At 35.9% G+C, this 21,699-nt stretch overlaps 4 protein-coding genes across 6 annotated transcripts; all 4 read right to left on the bottom strand.

Moving 5' to 3' along the window:
* Positions 1-199: 199 nt before the first annotated feature.
* On the bottom strand, positions 200-2,682 carry LOC111715747 (uncharacterized). Its single transcript, XM_023491119.1, has 4 exons — positions 2,259-2,682; positions 1,603-1,717; positions 1,100-1,191; positions 200-402 (listed from the first exon to the last, which is right to left on the bottom strand). The coding sequence occupies exons 1-4, from the start codon at positions 2,358-2,360 to the stop codon at positions 235-237; spliced, it is 477 nt and encodes a 158-aa protein (XP_023346887.1). The 5' UTR covers positions 2,361-2,682; the 3' UTR covers positions 200-234.
* A 196-nt stretch (positions 2,683-2,878) lies between these two features.
* On the bottom strand, positions 2,879-6,713 carry LOC111715746 (ras-related protein Rab-28). Its single transcript, XM_023491118.1, has 5 exons — positions 6,612-6,713; positions 5,000-5,079; positions 4,604-4,657; positions 3,699-3,807; positions 2,879-3,359 (listed from the first exon to the last, which is right to left on the bottom strand). Exons 1-5 carry the CDS (start codon positions 6,701-6,703, stop codon positions 3,023-3,025), a joined length of 672 nt encoding a protein of 223 aa, XP_023346886.1. The 5' UTR covers positions 6,704-6,713; the 3' UTR covers positions 2,879-3,022.
* On the bottom strand, positions 6,713-9,208 carry LOC111715745 (fumarate hydratase, mitochondrial). The gene is made up of 2 exons (XM_023491116.1): positions 9,057-9,208; positions 6,713-7,929 (listed from the first exon to the last, which is right to left on the bottom strand). The coding sequence occupies exons 1-2, from the start codon at positions 9,069-9,071 to the stop codon at positions 6,862-6,864; spliced, it is 1,083 nt and encodes a 360-aa protein (XP_023346884.1). The 5' UTR covers positions 9,072-9,208; the 3' UTR covers positions 6,713-6,861.
* Positions 9,209-11,093: 1,885 nt separating this feature from the next.
* On the bottom strand, positions 11,094-16,009 carry LOC111715744 (putative polypeptide N-acetylgalactosaminyltransferase 9). 3 transcript variants are annotated; one of them, XR_002768305.1, is made up of 3 exons: positions 15,643-15,913; positions 11,880-15,473; positions 11,094-11,218 (listed from the first exon to the last, which is right to left on the bottom strand). XR_002768305.1 is itself a non-coding variant. In XM_023491115.1 (2 exons), exon 2 carries the CDS (start codon positions 15,425-15,427, stop codon positions 13,652-13,654), a length of 1,776 nt encoding a protein of 591 aa, XP_023346883.1. In that variant the 5' UTR covers positions 15,428-15,473; positions 15,988-16,009; the 3' UTR covers positions 11,220-13,651. The 3 variants fall into 3 exon arrangements, 2 of the variants coding, with proteins under 2 accessions (XP_023346883.1, XP_023346882.1); XM_023491115.1 differs by lacking the exons at positions 11,094-11,218; positions 15,643-15,913 and adding an exon at positions 15,988-16,009 and having other exon boundaries at positions 11,220-15,473; XM_023491114.1 differs by lacking the exon at positions 11,094-11,218 and having other exon boundaries at positions 11,220-15,473.
* Between the last annotated feature and the right edge of the window lie 5,690 nt (positions 16,010-21,699).

Raw genomic sequence — 21,699 nt, 5'->3', positions numbered from 1 at the left:
ATGATTAAAACTTAATACTAAAAAAATGTTTTGAGTAACAGTAAGGCAAATTGGAGTGAAAAAGAAAAAAACTATTCTTCTTAACTCGTTATCTTCATGGCGGAGTACTTTTCGGACCTTTGAGTAAAAAAAAAAAAAAATTGTCACTTTACCAGGAAATTTTGCTTATTGCACAAGTAATTAAAATTCAAGTTTTTTCCTGCTAGAATTCATTTACCACCAAAATTTAAGCCTTTAAAAAAACTGATTTTTCTGCAATTCGACCAAAAAAACGGTTCTTGCCTCTAAAATGACGAGCTGCTCCTTCTCCTGTTCCAAGGAGCTGGAGACCGTGGTGCAGGTGTCCTCCGACGGAGTCTTCACCCTCGACTCCTCCGTCTCAACCAGAACCCGCCTCCAACCCTGGGAAGAGAAACAATATTTGAAGAATAAAATAAAAATTTGAACATCTTACAATGAGAACAAGAAACTGTGGAATGAAAATTATCTAAAGTTCTTTTATGTTCTAGAAATTCAGTGAACTTTTCCACTCCCAAAGCTTCCTATCTCTCCATGTCTATCTACTCCCAGAGATCCCTCTCTATCTATGTCTATTTACTCCCAAAGCTTCCTATCTCTCCATGTCTATCTACTCCCAGAAATCCCTCTCTATCTATGTCTATTTACTCCCAGAGCTTCCTATCTCTCCATGTCTATCTACTCCCGGAGATCCCTCTCTATCTATGTCTATTTACTCCCAGAGCTTCCTATCTCTCCCTGTCTATCTACTCCCGGAGATCCCTCTCTATCTATGTCTATTCACTCCCAGAGCTTCCTATTTCTCCATGTCTATCTACTCCCGGAGATCCCTCTCTATCTATGTCTATTTACTCCCAGAGCTTCCTATCTCTCCCTGTCTATCTACTCCCGGAGATCCCTCTCTATCTATGTCTATTCACTCCCAGAGCTTCCTATTTCTCCATGTCTATCTACTCCCGGAGATCCCTCTCTATTTATGTCTATCTACTCTTGGAGCCCCTTCGTTCTCCATTTATATCTTTTCCCAGAGCTTCTTCTCTCTCCATATTTATCTACTCTGCGCTCCGTATTATTATGTTACCTTCCCCTCCTCATGTGTCCAGCACTCTCCACTAGATGTTACTGAGAGAATATGCCTTGGTGTTGCTGACAGCTGGGTAACCTCACCACTTCCTATAATATTTACTGGTGTATCATGTTCTATTATTTCCCCCGGCCGGGATAAACATTTTTAATTATCATCCCCTCTGTGCATTTCGTAGAGGTTTCCAGGGTTTGCAATCAAATGTAAAAATAAGTCAATCAATTATATTTCAAGAAAAACAACAATATCTTCCACACGGTTTAAGGTTTAAAAGTTACCATTGTGATATTTATAAATATAATATAAATAATTTTATAAATGGAGGATGCCAACAAATTACGTCTTCTGCAGTACTTTCAGAGATGGAGTTTTTTTATACTTTTTATGCGTTTTAGCTAAAGCAATTCTTTATTTAGTGTGAATTTTTACTTAACTTGCAGAGGGAGAAAATAAAAAGATATTTCAATATTTTAATAAGATCGTTCCATCAATTTACCCACCTGGAGGATGATCTAGCCTGGCTAGCCCGGGTTTACTGTTTACGAGACCGTATTTAGTTACATACTCTCCTTCAGCAACCACCAGATAGTTCCAGCATACTGATACATCAACAACCTAGAACAGGGGGTTCATAACTAGAGATAGGGGGCATACCCCCCTCCACCAGATAATTCCAGCATACTGATTCATCAACAACCTAGAACAGGGGGTTCATAACTAGAGATAGGGGGCATACCCCCCACCCCCTCCACCAGATAGTTCCAGCATACTGATACATTGACCACCTAGAACAGGGGGTTCATAACTAGAGATAGGGGGCATGCCCCCCTCCGCCAGATAATTCCAGCATACTGATACATCAACCACCTAGAACAGCGGGTTCATAACTAGAGATAGGGGGCATACCCCCCCTCCACAAAAGTTCCAGCAAACTGATACATTGACCACCTAGAGCAGGGGGTTCATAACTGAAGATAGGGGGCATACCCCCCACCCCCCTCCACCAGATAGTTCCAGCATGCTGATAACATCAAAAACATAGAGCAGGGGGAGGTTAGACTAGTTACATTGAAAATTACAGTTCACAATTAAATATGTTTAAAAATACATCAGTTCTAATAAAAATATTTTTTAATATTTTTTCGATGGAGCTTACTTTTGCACTTTTCGTGTGTAGAGTGAGACATGTGAGGGTATCCGAGTTTGACGCAAGCGGTACTTGCTTAAACCCGTTAAACCCGGCGTAGTATATATCCATTCTCTCACCCGGTCATTCTCTTTCTGAAAGTTATATTTGTTTAAAGTTACAACCTGGTGTTCATGCAACAACTAATAAATAAGTTTAGTATATATAAATATATTAATGTGTAAAATGAAACTGTGCTGGAATATTGTAAATTTGTTTAAAATTATGTTACAATATAGTCGTCATGTGACATGTCATATAATTGAGAATATTTTATATTTTGAGATCGTTTGTTCATAAAGAGATCTGATAATTGAGCATGAGCTTAGAGGACCACACTGCATTCTTGGACGAATTTCTAGATATACAGTAGCTCATTAATTATATATTTTTAGCATTTGACTATATTTGTGTTAGGCTTATCACACACATTGCAGATAATAAAAATACAATAAACACAATATAATGATTACAATACATAATGTTTCATACTTGTGAAAAATTTAATTACAGAAAGACGTGAGAAATCAATATCTAAAATTAAACGATTCAATTTCAACAACTACAGCCGTTTCTAGACTGCAAAGAAATTAAATAGATTTTAAACATTTTAATTTGTAAATGAGATAATAGTTTCACAAAATGGGATATCAAGGCATTTTGGTATATAGCTTTATATTCAAATTTAAATCTAATCTCCTAGGAATTATTATTGCTGTGGTCGAGTACCCTGTTTACATTACGGCACAGACCGCCGATGCCGTGCTGGTTTGCGGGTTTCGCGGTAACGCCGCCTCCTGCTTGTACTGAACAATCTCAGCCTTGACGACGGCCCCGTGCTGTTCCTGCTCCTGCTTGGTCAGACGGATCCCGAGTAAATCTGCGGCAATCTTCTGTACACAGAGTACAACACCCTCCCCGGTCTTGGCGGACAGTGCGTAGGTGAGCAGGCCGTGGTCCTGTGCGAATTTGTGATGTCGATCGGATTTAATTGCGCGAAGGTGTTCTAGGTCAATTTTGTTCGCGACCAGAGCAAAACTAGGTTTTTTCTCTTGTCCAGCCAGTATTTTTCTAAATAAAAAATCCTTTAGGAGGTTTTGAAATGAATAGCAGGGGTGTATAATTTTCGGAAATACCCCCCTCCATTTTTGATAAATTGGGGGATTAACAAAAAACTGTACATCAACTTGGGCAAATTTTTCATCCTTTTTCATACCTTTCCCACAAAATACATGATTTTCAAGAAAATTTACAAATAAATAAAATAAAATAAAACAATGATAAAAGGAGGATAGATTTTTAAGTTTAAGAATAAAAAAAACCCCATTCACAGCAGTTTTTCTTTAAGACATCTTTAAAAAATTGGATTTTTCGAAAATTATGATAAAAAATTGCCATTTTGTAACTTACTTAGATTGTTCCAACCACTCCTTCAAGTTCTCGAAGCTAGATGCGCTCGTCACGTCGTAAACCAGCATAATGGCATCCGCCCCGAACACATACTTATCCAGCATTCGTCCTGAACATAAGAAATACTAAAATAGGCGAACTCTACGTGCCACTTAGTTCATGAAGTTTAATTATCATTGTCGATACTCTGCTGGTTTGAGGAAAAACTTACGGATTTTTTCCACATTTTCGCGGATTGTTATCAACATTTTCGCGGATTTTTATAAATATTTTCGCAGGTTTCCTATAATTCTGGAAATAAGATTATTTAGAACTTATAATTAATTGAGTGTTAGAAATGGGCACAAATTGAAAGGCTGGGTTTTTAGGATCCCGGCCCATATCAGTTTATTAAGCATGACGAGGACAACAATTCCCAAGTTAAAACTATTGTCTGGAATCAAAATTATAAAAGGAGTGCTTTTATATCAAAACCTTTGACCGTTTTCAAGACAATGTCAGGTTTTTCATTTTCGAACATATCGTGAATTTAATGAAGATCGAATTTTGATGGAGACAAATATTTTAAATTTTGATCATTCATAAACCTTCCCTGGGCTCCCTAGATGTCCCACAAAAAATTTGGGTCCGATCGGTTCAGCCGTTTTGACGTTTATTGGATACAAACAGACAGACAGACAAACAGACAAACAGACAAGCCAAATTTATATATAGATACGCTTGGAAAAGATAACTTTGCAGATTTGGCCCATTTCTAACACTCAAAGCTAGAAATGGGCTAGAAGAGTTAGTTTGGGAACTAATTTCCCCTGTACCTGTTTATGCTTAATCAAAAAGTAATTAAAAGTTATTTATAAATATTGTAAACTTTTTTCAGAGACATTTTTTTCCATAATTTTTTTTACCTGATAAAGAGGTAGAACTGACGTCCCATAATTTGAGAGCTATATTTTTCGACCCTAAATAGAAACTTTTATTAATTATTCAAAGCAAATTAATATGTACAATGTATGCATCTATCGGACTTCTTAAAAAATATTTTAGTCTGAAAAACATCATATAAATGTTTTTTTTTAGCAATCGTATACTATCCCATTCAGCCCAAATCTCGGTTTTAAATTAATTACACAAAGCAAGTTATCAAAAAAGCAAAAAAATATTGGATTTTAGGAAAATTGATATTCCGCAATGTACTCGTAATATCATGATAAATGCAGGCAAAAAAGGAGTATTTTTGTTTCGTGAAAAACAATCCAGAATCATAATTTAAAAAGCTTTGATTTTTTGTTCAGTTTGTTTACCCGGTAATTTGGTTCTTTTGAGGTAGAAGTCCACTCCTGTAGTTGGGTGATATTGTTTAGAGAATTGACTACTTGTGTACCTAAAATAGAAAAATATTTTTATTCACAAAATAAAAAAGCAAAAAAATTCATAAAATTTCGAATGGTGTGTAATGAATACTTGAAATGTATATGTTCTGAATTGTAAAAAATATAAAATAACCCTGCGCTTGGATTTATATCGTTCAGTTTAAGCATTCTTTCTTTCCCTTAAATTACAAGAATCTAAATCATTGTGCTGCATAAAATAAAATAAAATAAAAAATTTCAACGGTTCTCTTTTTAGGAAGATATCGTCGTTTTTCTAGATTGAAAATTATTTAATTCTGATAATATCCTTCTTTTGTTTCTGCAGTAGAAATGCGCAAGTCATACTTGTAGAAAATCTTGATCAGACAAAGCTTTTAAGGGTGTAAAACCTATGTGGACCATGAAAGAGTCTACTCTGCCACCATCGAGGATAAATTAAACAATCTACAGAACTCGACACCCCCCCCTTAAACTGGAAAAGGAACTTGTACACTGTACAGTTGGAGCCTGTCACACCTCCAAGTGTACACAATATACGTGTACGCTCGCTTTATTATCAGTCTACTGAAACCATGAATCCAAGAAGAACCTAAATCAAGGATATGGTCCCAGAAGAGGAGTGAAGTCCAACATGTTCTCTCTCGGTTCTTAGAAGATGGACTCAGCTAAAGAACACTGAGATTATGCAGTAAAAGTGTGTATTTTTGTTTCTTAACTTTTAATTAAATTAGGTTATTTTAATGTACTGAACATTCTTTTGTTCAGATTGAACCAGACTTGAATAAACTAAATATTCGTAGATATATCTGATTACAATTTTTGTGAATCAGAAAAGCCAGTCTATAGACATTCTTTTTGAGCTTATTTGTTGAATTTAACTTATGAAACCGACCCCTATCGTAGTCTCGTAAAATCTTTTTAAGTAGATTAACCAATGGCTAAAATCAAAATCGGACAGAAATAAAATCAAAAATTCAGATTTTCCTGTTTTGAAAAAAAAAGTTTATGTATAAACAAGTTTAACATTCTTAAATAACAAAATCCATGTTTCCCTTTTTAAAATTTAACTATTTTAAATTGTAGTTTTCCTGTAAAAGGGACTAGCGCATTTCTGCTATCAGAAATAATGAATGCAAAAAAAACAGTTTAATTGGTTTCGTGAGAAAATGCATATTTTTCATCAATTTTCAAATAATTTTTTTGTCCCCCTGAAGTGAAAGAAATATATTATATACCCTAAATGTTACATTCAAGGGACTGTATACGTAATTTCTAGTGACCCTCTATTCGCGGAGGAGGGTCATGTCCGAGTCACAGCGATACCTTTCACACCCGTAGAATGAGGTATAATCAGGAAAATTATTCTATCGTTAAAATGTGTCGAAATAATTTCAGTCCTTCTCTGTGTCGCAAAAATCGAGTAAGACCAAAAATCATGATCATTGATCAGAAATTGGACAAGCAGCTCTTTACATGGAGGTTCCATTGAATTCCGTTAACAGTCTCTTAAACTACAGAATACTGGTTTCCATCAAATATTCACCGTTGACAGATGGATGTTTTCCCAGTCTGTGGTTCACCCAGGAGAACAAGTTTAAACTGTTTCTCGGAGCCCTCATCCTCAGAGTCCGACATTTTAGTTCATCTGAAAACAGAGTCAGACATTTAAGTTCATCTGATAACAGTCTCGATTAGGATCGATCCTGACAATCCTGCTCTACTAAAATCGGCGGAAGATCATTTTATTTCACCAGAAATATAATTTAAAAACTTAATAATTAATTTATAAAGGTTTATTTAGGTCCCAGCATATCCTCAGGACGTACCCATTCATTAAACTGTTCCTCGTTGAGGTAACCGAGCTTAATCGCTTCCTCCTTCAAGGTGGTTCCATTCTTGTGCGCAGTCTTGGCAATTTTAGCGGCAGCATCGTATCCGATATGAGGGTTTAGAGCTGTTACCAACATCAAGGATTCATGAAGAAGTTTATTAATAGTTTCACGGTTAGCCACAATACCAACAACACAGTTATCAGTAAAGGCGGATGCGGAATCTCCAATGAGGCGAATAGATCGGAGAACATTCGCCACCATCATTGGTTTAAAAACATTCAGCTCAAAATGACCGTTAGATCCGCCGACGGTAACTGCTACATGGTTTCCCATAATTTGAGCAGCCACCATAGTGATGGCTTCGCACTGTGTAGGGTTTACTTTTCCCGGCATGATGGAGGATCCGGGTTCGTTTTCAGGCAGAGAGAGCTCTCCGAGTCCACATCTTGGTCCAGAACCTAGGAATCGGATATCATTGGCAATCTTCATAAGAGAGCAGGCGATCACATTCAGAGCTCCGGAAACTTCGACCATGGCGTCGTGACAGGCGAGGGCTTCGAACTTGTTTGGGGCGGTGACGAACGGTAGTCCGGTCAGAGCGCTAACCTTTGCTGCAACTTTTTCTGCAAACCCAACCCTGGTGTTTAGTCCTGTTCCTACGGCAGTACCACCGGCGGCGAGCATATATACACGGGGCAAGCACGCCTTTATCCTGTCAATTCCGAACGCGATTTGTTGAACATATCCGCTGAATTCTTGGCCTAAAGTAAGCGGAGTTGCGTCCTGAGTATGCGTACGACCGATCTTGATAATATCTGCGTATTCCTTGGCCTTGGCGTCCAGGGCATCATGGAGCTTCTGGAGGCCGGGCAGCAGGGTCTCGTGGATTTCTACAGCAACAGATATATGCATAGCAGTGGGGTAGGTGTCGTTGCTGCTCTGGCTCTTGTTTACGTGATCGTTGGGATGAACCGGTTTCTGGGATCCAAGTGTACCCCCTAGGATCTCAATTGCTCGGTTAGCAATCACCTAAAATTATCAGATCATGAAACAACTTGCTTAAAAAGACCTTGGAAAAGAGAAAAAAATATAAAAATATAAAAACGAGGAAAGACATATAAATCAATTATCTAGATATCCAATCAAAAATATATTTTCTTAAAAATTTCATCGCTAATTTTGTTGGAAAGCTGTTATCTATTTTTTTTCTTCAAAAACAAACTACAAAAAGTAAAAATCACAGCAAAAACTTTTTTGCCCGCATGATTCCATTACAATAACATACATATAGTTTTATTCAATTTTTCTCAACTTAATAGCAGGTCGATAAAATTGTTGTAGGGTGATTAAGTAACTTTATCACCCTACGACGGGAAAAATTAGGTATGAAATTTTAAATTTGAATAGCAGGGTGAAAAAGTAACTTTTTCGCCCAGTTGTAGGGGGATAAAGTTAGTTAATAACCCTGCAACGGGAAATATTAAGTGTGATAAATTCCCTCAAAATTAAATAAATACACTATCAGGATTTTTATTCTACACTCTACAGACTACAGTCATAATGAGAAAGACCTGGAATTAATTTACAATTAATCAGACGACTTTACAATATATTTAACAAATATGATTAATAAAACGATAAATACTAAAGAGCCCTAGTCCTGCTATTTACAAAATGTGGTCAACCTTTTTTGAGCATTTACTCTTAGCGAAGATATATATGTGTTAAGTTGTCTGATTAACTGTCAATTAATTCCGGGTCTTTCTGGATATTGACTGTACAACATTTTATTTATTGAAATTCAAAAGAATATAAAACAGTATTAAAATCAACGGTATGGTTTAAGGAAGATGATTGGTTAAAACTTAAAAGATAAATTCAACTGAGAATGAAAATCATGAAAATTAATTAAAAATTAAACTTTTACTCCGAAAATTAATTGATTTTATTTAAATAAAACTCATTAATTTGAATGCGACAGTTTAAGAAAAACGTTAAAATGTATAAATATTTTTTTTTAGTGTAGCCATTCACATTACTAATTTATTAGGACGTGGGACCCGGGCGAGCAAAAAAAATGCTTTCTCTATGGGGATAGAGACAAAAAATACACCACCCGGAATACCTCCCCCCCCGTCCGGCCCAGTAGACTTAACCTCGTTGGTGTTCATGTTGGATTGGGTTCCAGACCCAGTTTGCCAGATCACCAGGGGGAAATGATCGTCGTACAGTTGGCCAGAGATCACTTCATCGGCAGCTTGACTGATCGCTCCAGCAATCTAAATTATAATTTATGATCGTTAAGAAGAGATTAAGTTATAATTGGTAGACTGAGAAAAGAGATAAATTGATCGTCAGTAAAAGATAAATGATCTTTCTATCAGTTGCCTGAATGATGAAATATGAAATTACTGATGAAAGATAGTCTATCATCTGATAATAATGTCAATAAGCTGATTTGTTGATTTAACAAGCCATAAACAATATTTAATAAAAAACCAAAATTAATTTACTTCAGAAAACTTCAGAAAACCTCAATCAATATATTATTCCCACACATTACACAATCTAAGAGGCAAAAATCACTTAAAAATCCCATTTTTGTTTTTGTGAGCCTCAAGAATATTAAACTCCCCCCACACCCCTCCCCTTCCCACCATTGAGGAAGGTAAAATCCTGTAAAATATGCACCCCTACATAAAAAGGAAGGTTAACATTGGATCTAAACAATAGACATGTTTATTTTTCTTGGGTTTATTTACGTTGTGTCAGAAATTCTAGGATACATATTATATAGCAAATAATAGAGGTTACATCCTAGATATTAGATAATACAGGATATATCCTAGATACTATATAAAAATACGGGGTTTATCCTAGATACTAGATAATACAGGATATATTCTAGATACTAGAAAATATAGAATATATCCAAGATACTAGATAATAAAGAGTATATCCTAGATACTAGATAATACGGGATATATTCTAGATACTAGATAATATAGAGTATATCCTAGATACTAAATAATACAGGATATATTCTAGATACTAGAAAATGTAGAGTATATCCTAGATACTAGATAATACAGGATATATCCTAATACTAGATAATAAAGAGTATATCCTAGATACTAGATAAAATAGAGTATATTCTAGATACTAGAAAATATAGAGTATATCCTAGATACTAGATAATACAGGATATATCCTAATGCTAGATAATATAGAGTATATCCTAGATACTAGATAAAATAGAGTATATCCTAGATACTAGATAATATAGAGTATATCCTAGATACTAGATAATATATAGTATATCCTAGATACTAGATAATATAGAGTATATCCTATATATAATTAAAAATATAAAAATATTTCTAGTGTATTTCCTCCTCTCTATGGCAGATAAACTGCATAAGTAAGCCCCTGAATTGCTTTAATCCTATTCCTAAAATAAATTACTCTGATTGAAATGCTACACCTATGAGTGTTAAAGCAATGAATCTTTTTCATCTTTATCTTCACTGGAAGGACATTAAAGAACCTTATCTCCGTCATCTATTTTATTACACATGCAAATCATTCAAAGTGTTCTTCTTCTTGACTTTTAAAGCAATATCGATTCCATAAATTTTAGAATAGAAGTTTAGAACTTAAAATTTTACTAAGTTTGGACACGATCGGTTCAGCCGTTTTGATGTAAAATTTAATAGATATTTTAAAAACTCACTTTCATTAAGAAATTGAACATTCTTTGAATTGAATTTTTTTTAAATCCCCTCCCCCATCCCCTCTTTGAACCCCCCTCCCCCTCCTCATTTGTACTACAGCTAAACCTGGCATGCTTAAACCAGCTGATCCCGTCCCGTCATTATTTAGGAATTTTCCGACAAATTGACAGGTTGAATAACCGGTTGTGTTTCTCTAGATACGTATTTTCTCCTGTGGTTAACAACCAACTCGGAGTAAATATATGTTTGTACAAAACCGTTGCATTTCATGAATTTTCTGTCATTCCCAGATATTTGATTTTAAACAGACTTTTCAAATTGTTGAATTTAATAATTCTTATCTTTAACTATGTGAAGTATTCTAGCTATAGCGCCCCCCCCCCACATGCAACCCCGGGTATATGCAAAGAAAATTCAACAAAAAACTCATTAAAAGCTCATTAATTAACCATAACACCAACCTGAAGCTCTCCAAAAGTATCTCTCTCCACCCTAAAACCTTCCATTTTAGGAGCCGAGGTGGCGAGTCCACTTTTAGGGACTTGAGACATGACTGAGCGGAGAGCCGAGAGCTTCATTTCTCTCTGCAATAGTGTAGAGTAAAGATAGAGCGCACTCTTCTCATGTATATACTTTACGCCTGGAGCAGGTTTCAAACGAAAACTTTAAACTTATACTCCTTGATTCAAATACAACTGTATATTTTTTAACAATTAATACTTAAAATATGGAATGTTCAAACGTGAAATAAAACTTTTTACAGTTTTTTTTTATTTCTTGATTTCAAGTCTTAAGGTTTCAAATTGAACGTGCATAAAAAAACAGAAGCAACACATTGACATATAATATCACAAATATATTTAAACAAAAAGTAATCAAAGTAAATACAAAGGAACGGAAATGGTCCCATTTCGCATGTGCAAATGCTATTTTGATACAGTTTTAAATGCCATAAATTAATCTTTTAAATTTAGGGAGTAAAATTTATAATAAAATTTTAAATTAAAAATATGTAACTATTTTATATCACAAACAGTTTAAAATAATATTGGCCATTTGTCACATTAGGCTCAATTCAAATCAATAAAAACAAATAAAATGCCGAGCATTGGCAATCAAATGAATTTTATAATAATCATAATAAAAAATATGAATAAATAGGCAACAAAAAATCATTCTAAAACAATGACATTTTGTGGGATGGGGGGGGGGGGCAAGTTTGAATACAATAAGAGAATCGCTTACCCCAACCCGGTCAAGTTCACTCCTCCCCCTTCCCTATTTTTATGAACGTGTATATGCACCAAGGTTTCCTATAACCAATCCAAGCTTCGTGAAAGGTTAAGATGAACCAAAGGTTGAAAATCTTCTTCCTGCAATTCAAACCATGGATTTTTAAAATTTATTTTCGCGGATTATTTTATTCGGGTTTCGCACGTTTAGACGGGTTACACAGGAACTTGAAGCTTGTAAGTTAAAATAATCTTAACCCTTCACTTCTTAAAGCAAAATGGGAACCTACGTTTTAAAAATACAAAGCACCGATTTTTGATATGGCGACTAGGTTTTTTTAGTTAACTTTGGTTCTAGCGGTTTTTAATTTAAAATGTTATTATCTGGTCGTTTTAATCTATTCTAGGTTCTCCATTAAATCTTTTCAAATCTTATTTTAAAGAAGATACTTTTTCAAGAAAAACTATTAACTGCGAAAATCTACACGCTCCTTGACGGGGTCAAAAATAAAAAACGGTTATCAATAATTTTGCAAAGAATTTAGTTTTCCAAACTTAACTGTTGTTTGATGCATAAAGTTTAAAACAAAATAATTAGGTTGGAACTAATAGAAACCTCTACATTTTTGTAACTGACCAAAATGCAGTTCAAGACTTACGTTGGAGAAATTTATTTTAATGTTATTTATTTTTTGTTCACACAACAGTCAATTGCCTGGTTGTATTTGATTTAATTGACAATTAAGATTTACTCGTGTATTCAGAGAGAAACCAGGAACCGTAAAAACATCAAATTTGAGGGAAATTTCAGCCTGGGGTAATTGTTGAGTGAAATTAAATCCCTGGGAAAAATGAGAGTGAAATCAATGAATGTATAAACATACAACGTTTTGCATTGAATATAGAGAATGCTATTCAAAAAAAATTTGTTTTAATTTAGACTAATTTTTCTCTTCAAGGCCTTCCCACCCCCCCCACCCCCAACCTTAAAAAAGTATCTTCTTATTTCTTTGTGACTAAGAAATCGTTAACAATAAAAAGGAGCCTTAAATTCAATTAGAAGTGAGGCATATTTTAAATTATATATATCACATTTTTATATTAGAGACGCCGATATGTGATCATTAAAACAAATAGTATTTTACATTTATAATGGGTGACCAGTTGAAGGCAAGAAAAACAGGGCTTCGGGGTCGTATACAAAGGGGAAGTGGGACTTAGCCCCCCCCCCCCCCCCGATGTCAAAAAAGGTCCCTTTGTATACACCCCGCCCCTGGTTTGATACTTTTTTGTGTAAAAGCTGTAACTATGGCACTTAGGTCACTGAAAACTAAAAAGTTGCAGGACAAATAAAATGCGGGAATTTATCAGTAAAAGATAGGAAAAATAAAATGTGAAAACAGTGATTCTTTTATCACTTTCTGGTATTACAAGGTTTGGGGTTTGAACTTTTTAAAAGATTAGAATTAAACTTTTCTAGTTGACAGGCTTAGGTTCAGATAATGTGAATAAATGAGAAGTCAACAGGACTTTCTCAACTATTTCCAGCTGTGAATAGGAAAGCTGGAGGAACATGGACGTAGGATTAAATAGTATGTAAGGATAGAAATTTCTCAGCATATATGTAGGCGTCACTGCTTAACAAACAATTAAAATATGTATAATTAGGGTGGTTATTTAAAAATCAATTTGTTCCTATCAATTTACTACTTGGTGTCAATCGATCAATATGTTGACAAAGTCGGCAAAAATCTACAATCTTACTTTATTCACTTTGTAGGATCTCTAGTTTTGTTTGGATGGATCGAAGTTCTGGAATCTCCATCTTTGTCTCTCATGATCTTCTGAGCAATCCTCCATGTGGAGCTTATCCTTGGATTTATTAATTGCGAGACATCTACGAGAACTTCCGTGTCTCAGTGTCTCTGTATCATGATCATAAACCCAGAACTGGTTCCCTTTCGAACCGTGACAAGGATACAAAATAACGTCCGTCCCGGCGTAGTCAAGACAGGATTCGTCCCGCCGAATTTCTCCGGTTTTCGACAGCATCCAATACTGGTTTCCGCCCTGATTGTGACACGGCCATAGTCCGACGGCTTTGTGCATATCCTCACGTTTGGCCGCTGAATCTACACACTGGTTGGACCAAGGGTTTTTAATTTCTCCGGACGCAACAGCTTCTCCGGGTATAAACAACTCCGGGTAGATGTTGTCTAAGTACCATTTAAAGGATTTACACTGGAGGTCTGTTCTCAGCTTCCTCCGACTTGACACGTCACCATAATCCCCTAGGTCATGGCCGATTCTATCATAATAATACTTTTTAAAATCGTCCAACCAAACTTCGGCCAGACGAATAGAGTTTCGTCGGAGTACGTTGACACCCGACCTCCACTTGTACGGGGACCTTTTTCTGAAAATATGTCCGACGTGAGAACAAGGAACAATCTCTAGAGTACCGCCGCACATCCAGGTTTTAAAAGATAACTCCAGGTTTTCTCCTCCCCAGATATCAAACCCAGAATCATAAGTTCCCAGGGTTTCAAAAAACTTCATGTCGATAGAAAAAAGTCCGCCGGCCATGGTCGGACTTCTAACCGCTTCCGCGGTGTTGGAATGTCTTTTCTTTTCATGTTCTGGAACAGCATGCCAGTTAAATTGAAGGTTCCAGTCGAAACCTCCGACATTTACTCCACCGGAGTCTCTGTAATGATACTCCAGAGTGTCGTCGTTTATCACATCGATGACAGGGCAGACGACATTGGTCGAATTTCTAGCTATCCTGTCGAGCAGCGGCTCTAACCAGCCTTCTGTGCACTCGCAGTGGGAATCAAGGAAGGTTACAACCGGAGCCTTCACATATTTAGCTCCTAAAAGTCTAGCTCTGATTAATCCAACACGTTCTGGGGCTCGGACAATCTTCACTTGTGGATACTGATCCACATACTTCTCCAACTCATCCTTCAGATGATCCATCGTCGATGCGTCGTCGACAAGGATAATTTCGTCGATTAAATGCTTAGGAGATCGATTTAGAATTGAATGAACGGTTCGTAGAAGAACAGACCAGGCCTCGTTGTGAAAACACACAACAACACTGGTTTTAGGAAGATCGGAGAGAAATCTATCTTTCTCCTTGCACCAATCATCCCTGGGATCAGGAAGGGTTCGATGTACAGATATAAGATCACTGACATACTGATTAAATGCATTATCTCGCCAACCATCATCGATTTTCTTTTTTATATCTTTCTCCGGTTTATCAATTTTCACTGGTTTCCCCATTTCTCCAGGTCCCTCCGGATCATGGGGAGCAACTAGAACTCCAACATCAACATGTTTCTCCTTTCTAGTCTCCTCGCTTACGACAGCGATCTCCGTCAACGGAGTTTCTCCGATGTTAACTCCGTCCTGCACTAGCGCAGCGGGTTTGTTCACAGCCGGGACGGAGTTCTCCGTCTTGTTCTCTGAGTAGAAGAACATGAGAGCCAGGATCCAAACGACCGGTATCCCGACCAGGAGCTTGAAGATTAAACTCCGATGTCTCCGGGGAAACATAGTGATCTTATCACCCGTATGATCAGTCTAGAAGAACATACCTAATCTGAAAATAAAATATATTCAATCTATAATATGGTTTGTCAAGATTATTGATACGAAATGAGAAAAATATGAAGCACGAACAGGGTCTGGGCCAAAAATCGTATACTAGGAAATTACCCACGAACAATTTACAACAAAAAATATTGTTCAAAATTGTGTAAAGTTTTTACCAGTTTTAATGGAATGCATGTTTAAAACGAAGGGTCCAAAATCGTTCTCTAGGACGGACCCAAAACAAATTCTTTAAAAAGTATTTAAGAAAGATATTTAATTTTAACTCTTAATACTTCCAAGTAAAGCACGTAAAATTTAACGCGCCTAGTTAGTATCAAGATGTGTACACAATAAAGATACCAAGGCCACTGTGCTTGCGCACGGTGCACGTAAAGTGGGCGCGGTTAAAGAAGATTCTAAATGTTCCGGGTCCGTGCTAGAACTGGCAGTGTTGGGATGGATTAGAAGAAAACTCCAGTATTGAGTTTAGACTGAACTAGAGCTGCCCTGAGTGCGTATACCTGATACAGACAGTGTACTCTGCTAGACTCGGGCGGCGGGGGCCATTCTAAACTTTCTCATCATTCGACTATACACTAGACAAAACCCGACCCAACTCAACCCCTACCTCCGTCCTATAACAAGACAAAAACCCGACTTATTAAAACCCCCTAGAGCACCCTATACTAGACAAACCCTGACCCAAAACAACAACTACTTTCATCCAATAACAAGACAAAACCCGACCCAACACAAACCCTACCTCCGTCCTATACCATACAAAATCCGAACTAAAACAACCTTTAACTCCGCCTAATATCAAGACAAAATCTGACCTAACATAACCCCTACTAAGCCGTCCTTTAACATACAAAACCCTACCCAAAACAACCATACCTCCGTCCTATACCAAGAATAAACCCAACCCTACACAACCCCTACCTCCGTCATAAACAAGACAAAACCCGACCCAACACAACCCCTACCTTCGTCATATACAAGACTAAACCCGACCCAACACAACCCCTATCTTTGTCATATACAAGACAAAACCCTACCCTACACAACCCCTATCTCCGTTCTATAACAAGTCAAATCCCGACCCAACACAACCCCTACCTCCGTCATATACAAGACAAAACCCGACCCTACACAACCCCTACCTCCGCTCTATAATTTAAGTTAAATCCCGACCCAACACAAACCTTACCTCCGTCCTATAACATATAGGACCCAACAAACCCCTACCACTTTAACTCCGCCTAATATCAAGACAAAATCTGACCTAACATAACCCCTACTAAGCCGTCCTTTAACATACAAAACCCTACCCAAAACAACCATACCTCCGTCCTATACCAAGAATAAACCCAACCCTACACAACCCCTACCTCCGTCATAAACAAGACAAAACCCGACCCAACACAACCCCTACCTCCGTCATATACAAGACAAAACCCGACCCTACACAACCCCTACCTCCGCTCTATAATTTAAGTTAAATCCCGACCCAACACAAACCTTACCTCCGTCCTATAACATAGGACCCAACAAACCCCTACCACCGTCCTATAACAAGACAAAAAACCGACCCAACACAACCCCTAACTTCGTCCTTTAACATAACAAAACCCGACCTAACACAACCCCTACCTCCGTCCTATACAATACAAAACCCGACCTATACACAACCACTTTATCCGTCCTTTTTTGAAGACAATACCCGACCCAAGTTCACAACACCTAACTCTTTCCTTTAACAAGACAAACTCCGACCTCAACCCCAACCTCCGTCCTATACAATACAAAACCCGACCTAACACAACCACTTTATCCGTCCTTTAACAAGACAAAACCCGATCTGAAACAGCCCTACCTCCGTCATATTACGAAGACAAAACCCGACCTAACACAACCCCTATCTCCGTCCTATACTACATTTAAGTTTACTGGTAAGAAATCTAAATTAAATTGACCAATTAAACAGATGATAGTTTGATATATATATGAAATCTAAATGATAGTTTGATTATATGAAATCTAAATGATAGTTTGATATATATATATGAAATCTAAATGATAGTTTGATATGTATATGAAATCTAAATGATAGTTTGATATATATATGAAATCTAAATGATAGTTTGATATATATATGAAATCTAAATGATAGTTTGATATATATATGAAATCTAAATGATAGTTTGATATATGAAATCTAAATGCTGAGAATACGAAAAGCCGATCGAGAGCAATTTTGAGTCTTGCCACAAACTCAAATTTCCTAATCCTTATATATTTGCAACAGCTAGCTAATGATGATATTGTCTCAATCTTACACAACGAGGTTATAGTGCATAGAGTGATGATGTACGCTAATCCTTTAGTAATTTTACAGGCCTACTCGAGAGCGTACTGCATATTTGTTTATTATAAGTTGATTCTGGCCTAATCTACAGTATACCATTATTAGTAAACAGTTGTAAGTGTGCAGTACAGCTAAATGAGCACACAGGTAGAACTATCATCCCCCTGATCTTACATTATTTGAACAGAATTCATATACAGGGTGTCCCACGAAACATGACAGTTGGTAAATAGTTTTGAATGTCGTCTTCCATACACTGTTATAGATATTAAAGGCTGTTTGCAGTCTATTTCGATTTAAAAATCTTTTGCTCAAATATATTCTACTTTGAAGTTAATTTTACTATAATATGACTCCTTTTATTGTTTGTGGTATTAAACAACTTTACAAATTATGAAAGAAGACATTCTAAACTATTTACCAACTGTCTTGTTTCGTGGGAAACCCTGTAGCTTAAAATTTCTAAGTCTACAACAGTCAAAATTAGAGTTTGTGGCAATGACTTGATTTCTTTGTTTATCAATGCACAATGTACATTTTTAAATGGTTACCGAGGCACTCTTTATTCACCTTAATTCAATAATGTGGAAGATGAAAGTCGTAAATTAAAAAAGATTAAAAAATTGGTTACTTCTGAAAAAAAACCTAACGTGTTTCTCTCTCTTCTAGAGAAAATCAAATTAAAAATAATTTAAAAATTCCGATAGCTTAATCGTTATTGATCAGACAAAGCTTTTAAGGTACCGTGTGAATCGGACATGCAATTCTATAAATGGACCGGGTCACTTGAATTTACGTTTACAGTCCCCTGCATCGTATCATAAAGGAATTTGTTCTTGTCAAATACTTAAATTTTTTAATCCCTCTTTCTTTGCAACTTGATGGTGTAAACCTTTTATATTCCAAACTAAAACTATTGAGCTGAAAGCTAAATCATAGTTTTAAATATCAATTACGTATAAGACATTGGGTTGCAGAGTTGCACAGGGATGGAAGGATCAGAGTGTGTTCCAAGAATTATAAAAAAATTTATGTTTTTACTCAAAATTAAATATTTTATCAGTCATAATTAATTTTTTTCATCTTGTGATTTTAAGTTTTAATTAAGTTATTCCTTTACAAAAATGTCTTTAATTAGTTTAAGTAGCATTGCAGTTGAAAGTAGCATTAAAAATTTAACTGTTGCTCCCCCCCCCTAGATTTATTCCTGTATACGCCCTTGAAGCATAAGTTATCCTCAGTTCCCCCTTTTTTAAAAATAAGTGAAAAATGTTAAAAATAAACTTTACTAACTTACTTGTAATAGTTAAGATTGTTAAGATTATTTACGCAAAACTGCTTTTCTCTTAGTATGTGCGTCGACAGTAGCTGAAAAACTCGTCAATTAACTCGTCTCTTACTTTTACTTAAATACTTAATAGGGATATTTAGTACAGAAATATATTCAAACCAAGGTTTTTATACCACTTTTCCCTATTTCTGGTTATGTTCCCCCCCCTAGTTGCGCCTCTGTACATTATCCTTATCTTCGAACCAAATTTAAAAAGAGTAAAGATAGATAAGAACCAGGTTTCAAAAGGGTAAGAATGGATAAAACTAAATTTAAAAAGAGTAAGAATGGATAAGTATCGGGATTAAAAAGAGTAAGGATGGATAATAAACAGGTTTAAAAAGAGTAAGGATAGATAAGAACCAAATTTAAAAGAGTATGGATGGATAAGAAACAGGTTTAAAAAGAGTAAGGATAGATAAGAACCAGGTTTAAAAAGAGTAAGGATGGAGAAGAAACAGGTTTAAAAGAGTAAGGATTGATAAAAACAGGTTTAAAAAGAGTAAGGATGGATAAGAAACAGGTTTAAAAAGAGTAAGGATGGAGAAGAACCAGGTTTAAAAGAGTAAGGATTGATAAAAACAGGTTTAAAAAGAGTAAGGATGGATAAGAAACAGGTTTAAAAAGAGTAAGGATGGAGAAGAAACAGGTTTAAAAGAGTGAGGATTGATAAAAACAGGTTTAAAAAGAGTAAGGATGGATAAGAAACAGGTTTAAAAAGAGAAAGGATAGATAAGAACCAAATTTAAAAGAGTTAGGATGGATAAGAAACAGGTTTAAAAAGAGTAAGGATAGATAAGAACCAGGTTTAAAAAGAGTAAGGATGGATAAGAACCAGGTTTAAAAAGAGTAAGGATGGATAAGAACCAGGTTTAAAAAGAGTAAGGATGGATATGAAACAGGTTTAAAAAGAGTAAGGATGGATAAGAAACAGGTTTAAAAGAGTAAGGATGGATAAGAAACAGGTTTAAAAAGAGTAAGGATGGATAAGAAACAGGTTTAAAAGAGTAAGGATGGCTCAGTAACATTATGCCTAGTTCCCAAATGCCTAGTTCGTGAATGCCTAGTTCACTATGCCTAGATTCATGAATGCCTAATTCGTAATGCCTAGATAACATTATGCCTAGATAACACCATGCCTAGATTCATGAATGCCTATATACCATTATGCCTATATTTCTGAATGCCTAGAAAACATTATGCCTAGATTTCATAATGCCTAGTCATCCAATGCCTAGATAACATTAGACTGAATTGAATGCCTATAGACATTGTCAAGCAATAAATAAATGATACTAATATTATTACATGATTTATTACATATTTTATTGGTCAAATTTTTGCCTATCATGGGCCAAAGTAGAAATATAATCTGCTCTTGGCATGCTGTCAAAAGCATCAACAACAAACTTTATTCTTTCTCTTGCATCTAGGGACCTCTGTTTTCTTCCAGTGTTGGTTGTCATTGCTGCTGCGTGTCAAACTTTAACTGAAGTTGCACATTTTCATGGAAAAGAAACAGGTTTATAAAGAGTAAGGATGGATAAGAAACAGGTTTAAAAAGAGTAAGGATGGATAAGAACCAGGTTTAAAAAGAGTAAGGATGGATAAGAAACAGGTTTATAAAAAGTAAGGATAGATAAGAACCAGGTTTAAAAGAGTAAGGATGGAAAAGAAACAGGTTTATAAAGAGTAAAGATTGACATGAACCAGGTTTAAAAAGAGTAAGGATGGATAAGAAACAGGTTTAAAAGAGTAAGAATGGATAAGAAACAGGTTTAAAAAGAGTGAAGATTGACATGAACCAGGTTTAAAAGAGTAAGAATGGATAAAAACCAGGTTTAAAAAGAGTAAGGATGGATAAGAAACAGATCATAAAAAGAATAAGAATGGATAAGAACATGATAAACCACTGATCAACTTGGCGTTCTATATCCTTTTCTCAGCATTCAAATCTCATATTATAACTGCTGAATATCTCCAGGTTCAGATTAGAACTACTGCATATCTCCAGGTTCGGGTAAGAACAACAGAATATCTCCAGCTTCAGATTGGAACTGCTGAATATCTCAAGGTTCAGAATAGAACTACTAAATAACTCCAGGATAAAATTAGAGCTACTGAATATCTCAAGGTTCAGATTAGAACTACAAAATATCTCCAGGTTTACATTACATATGCTAAAATGCTACAAGGTCAGATTTGAACTGCGGAATATCTTCGGGTTTAGATTTGGCATGTTATATGTCTTAGGGTTCAGATTAGAAGTACTGCTGTATATCTCCAGGTTCAGATTAAAACTGCTGAATATCTCCCCACGTTCAGATTGGAATTGCTGAATATCTCCTTGTTCAGATTAGATCTGCTGAATATCTCCAGGTTCAGATTAGAATTGCTGAATATCTCCAGGTTCAGATAAGGCCTGCAGAATATCTCTGGGCTATGATCAGACCTACTGAATGGTAAAAGAATGTCAAGATATCTCTTGTTCTCTTGTTCCTCCCGTCCCATCCTTATCCTATGTCAGTGAACTTT

Source organism: Eurytemora carolleeae, unplaced genomic scaffold, assembly GCF_000591075.1.
Source record: "Eurytemora carolleeae unplaced genomic scaffold, Eaff_2.0 scaffold1861, whole genome shotgun sequence".
NCBI lineage: Eukaryota > Metazoa > Arthropoda > Copepoda > Calanoida > Temoridae > Eurytemora > Eurytemora carolleeae.
This window is presented reverse-complemented; position numbering and strand designations above follow the sequence as displayed.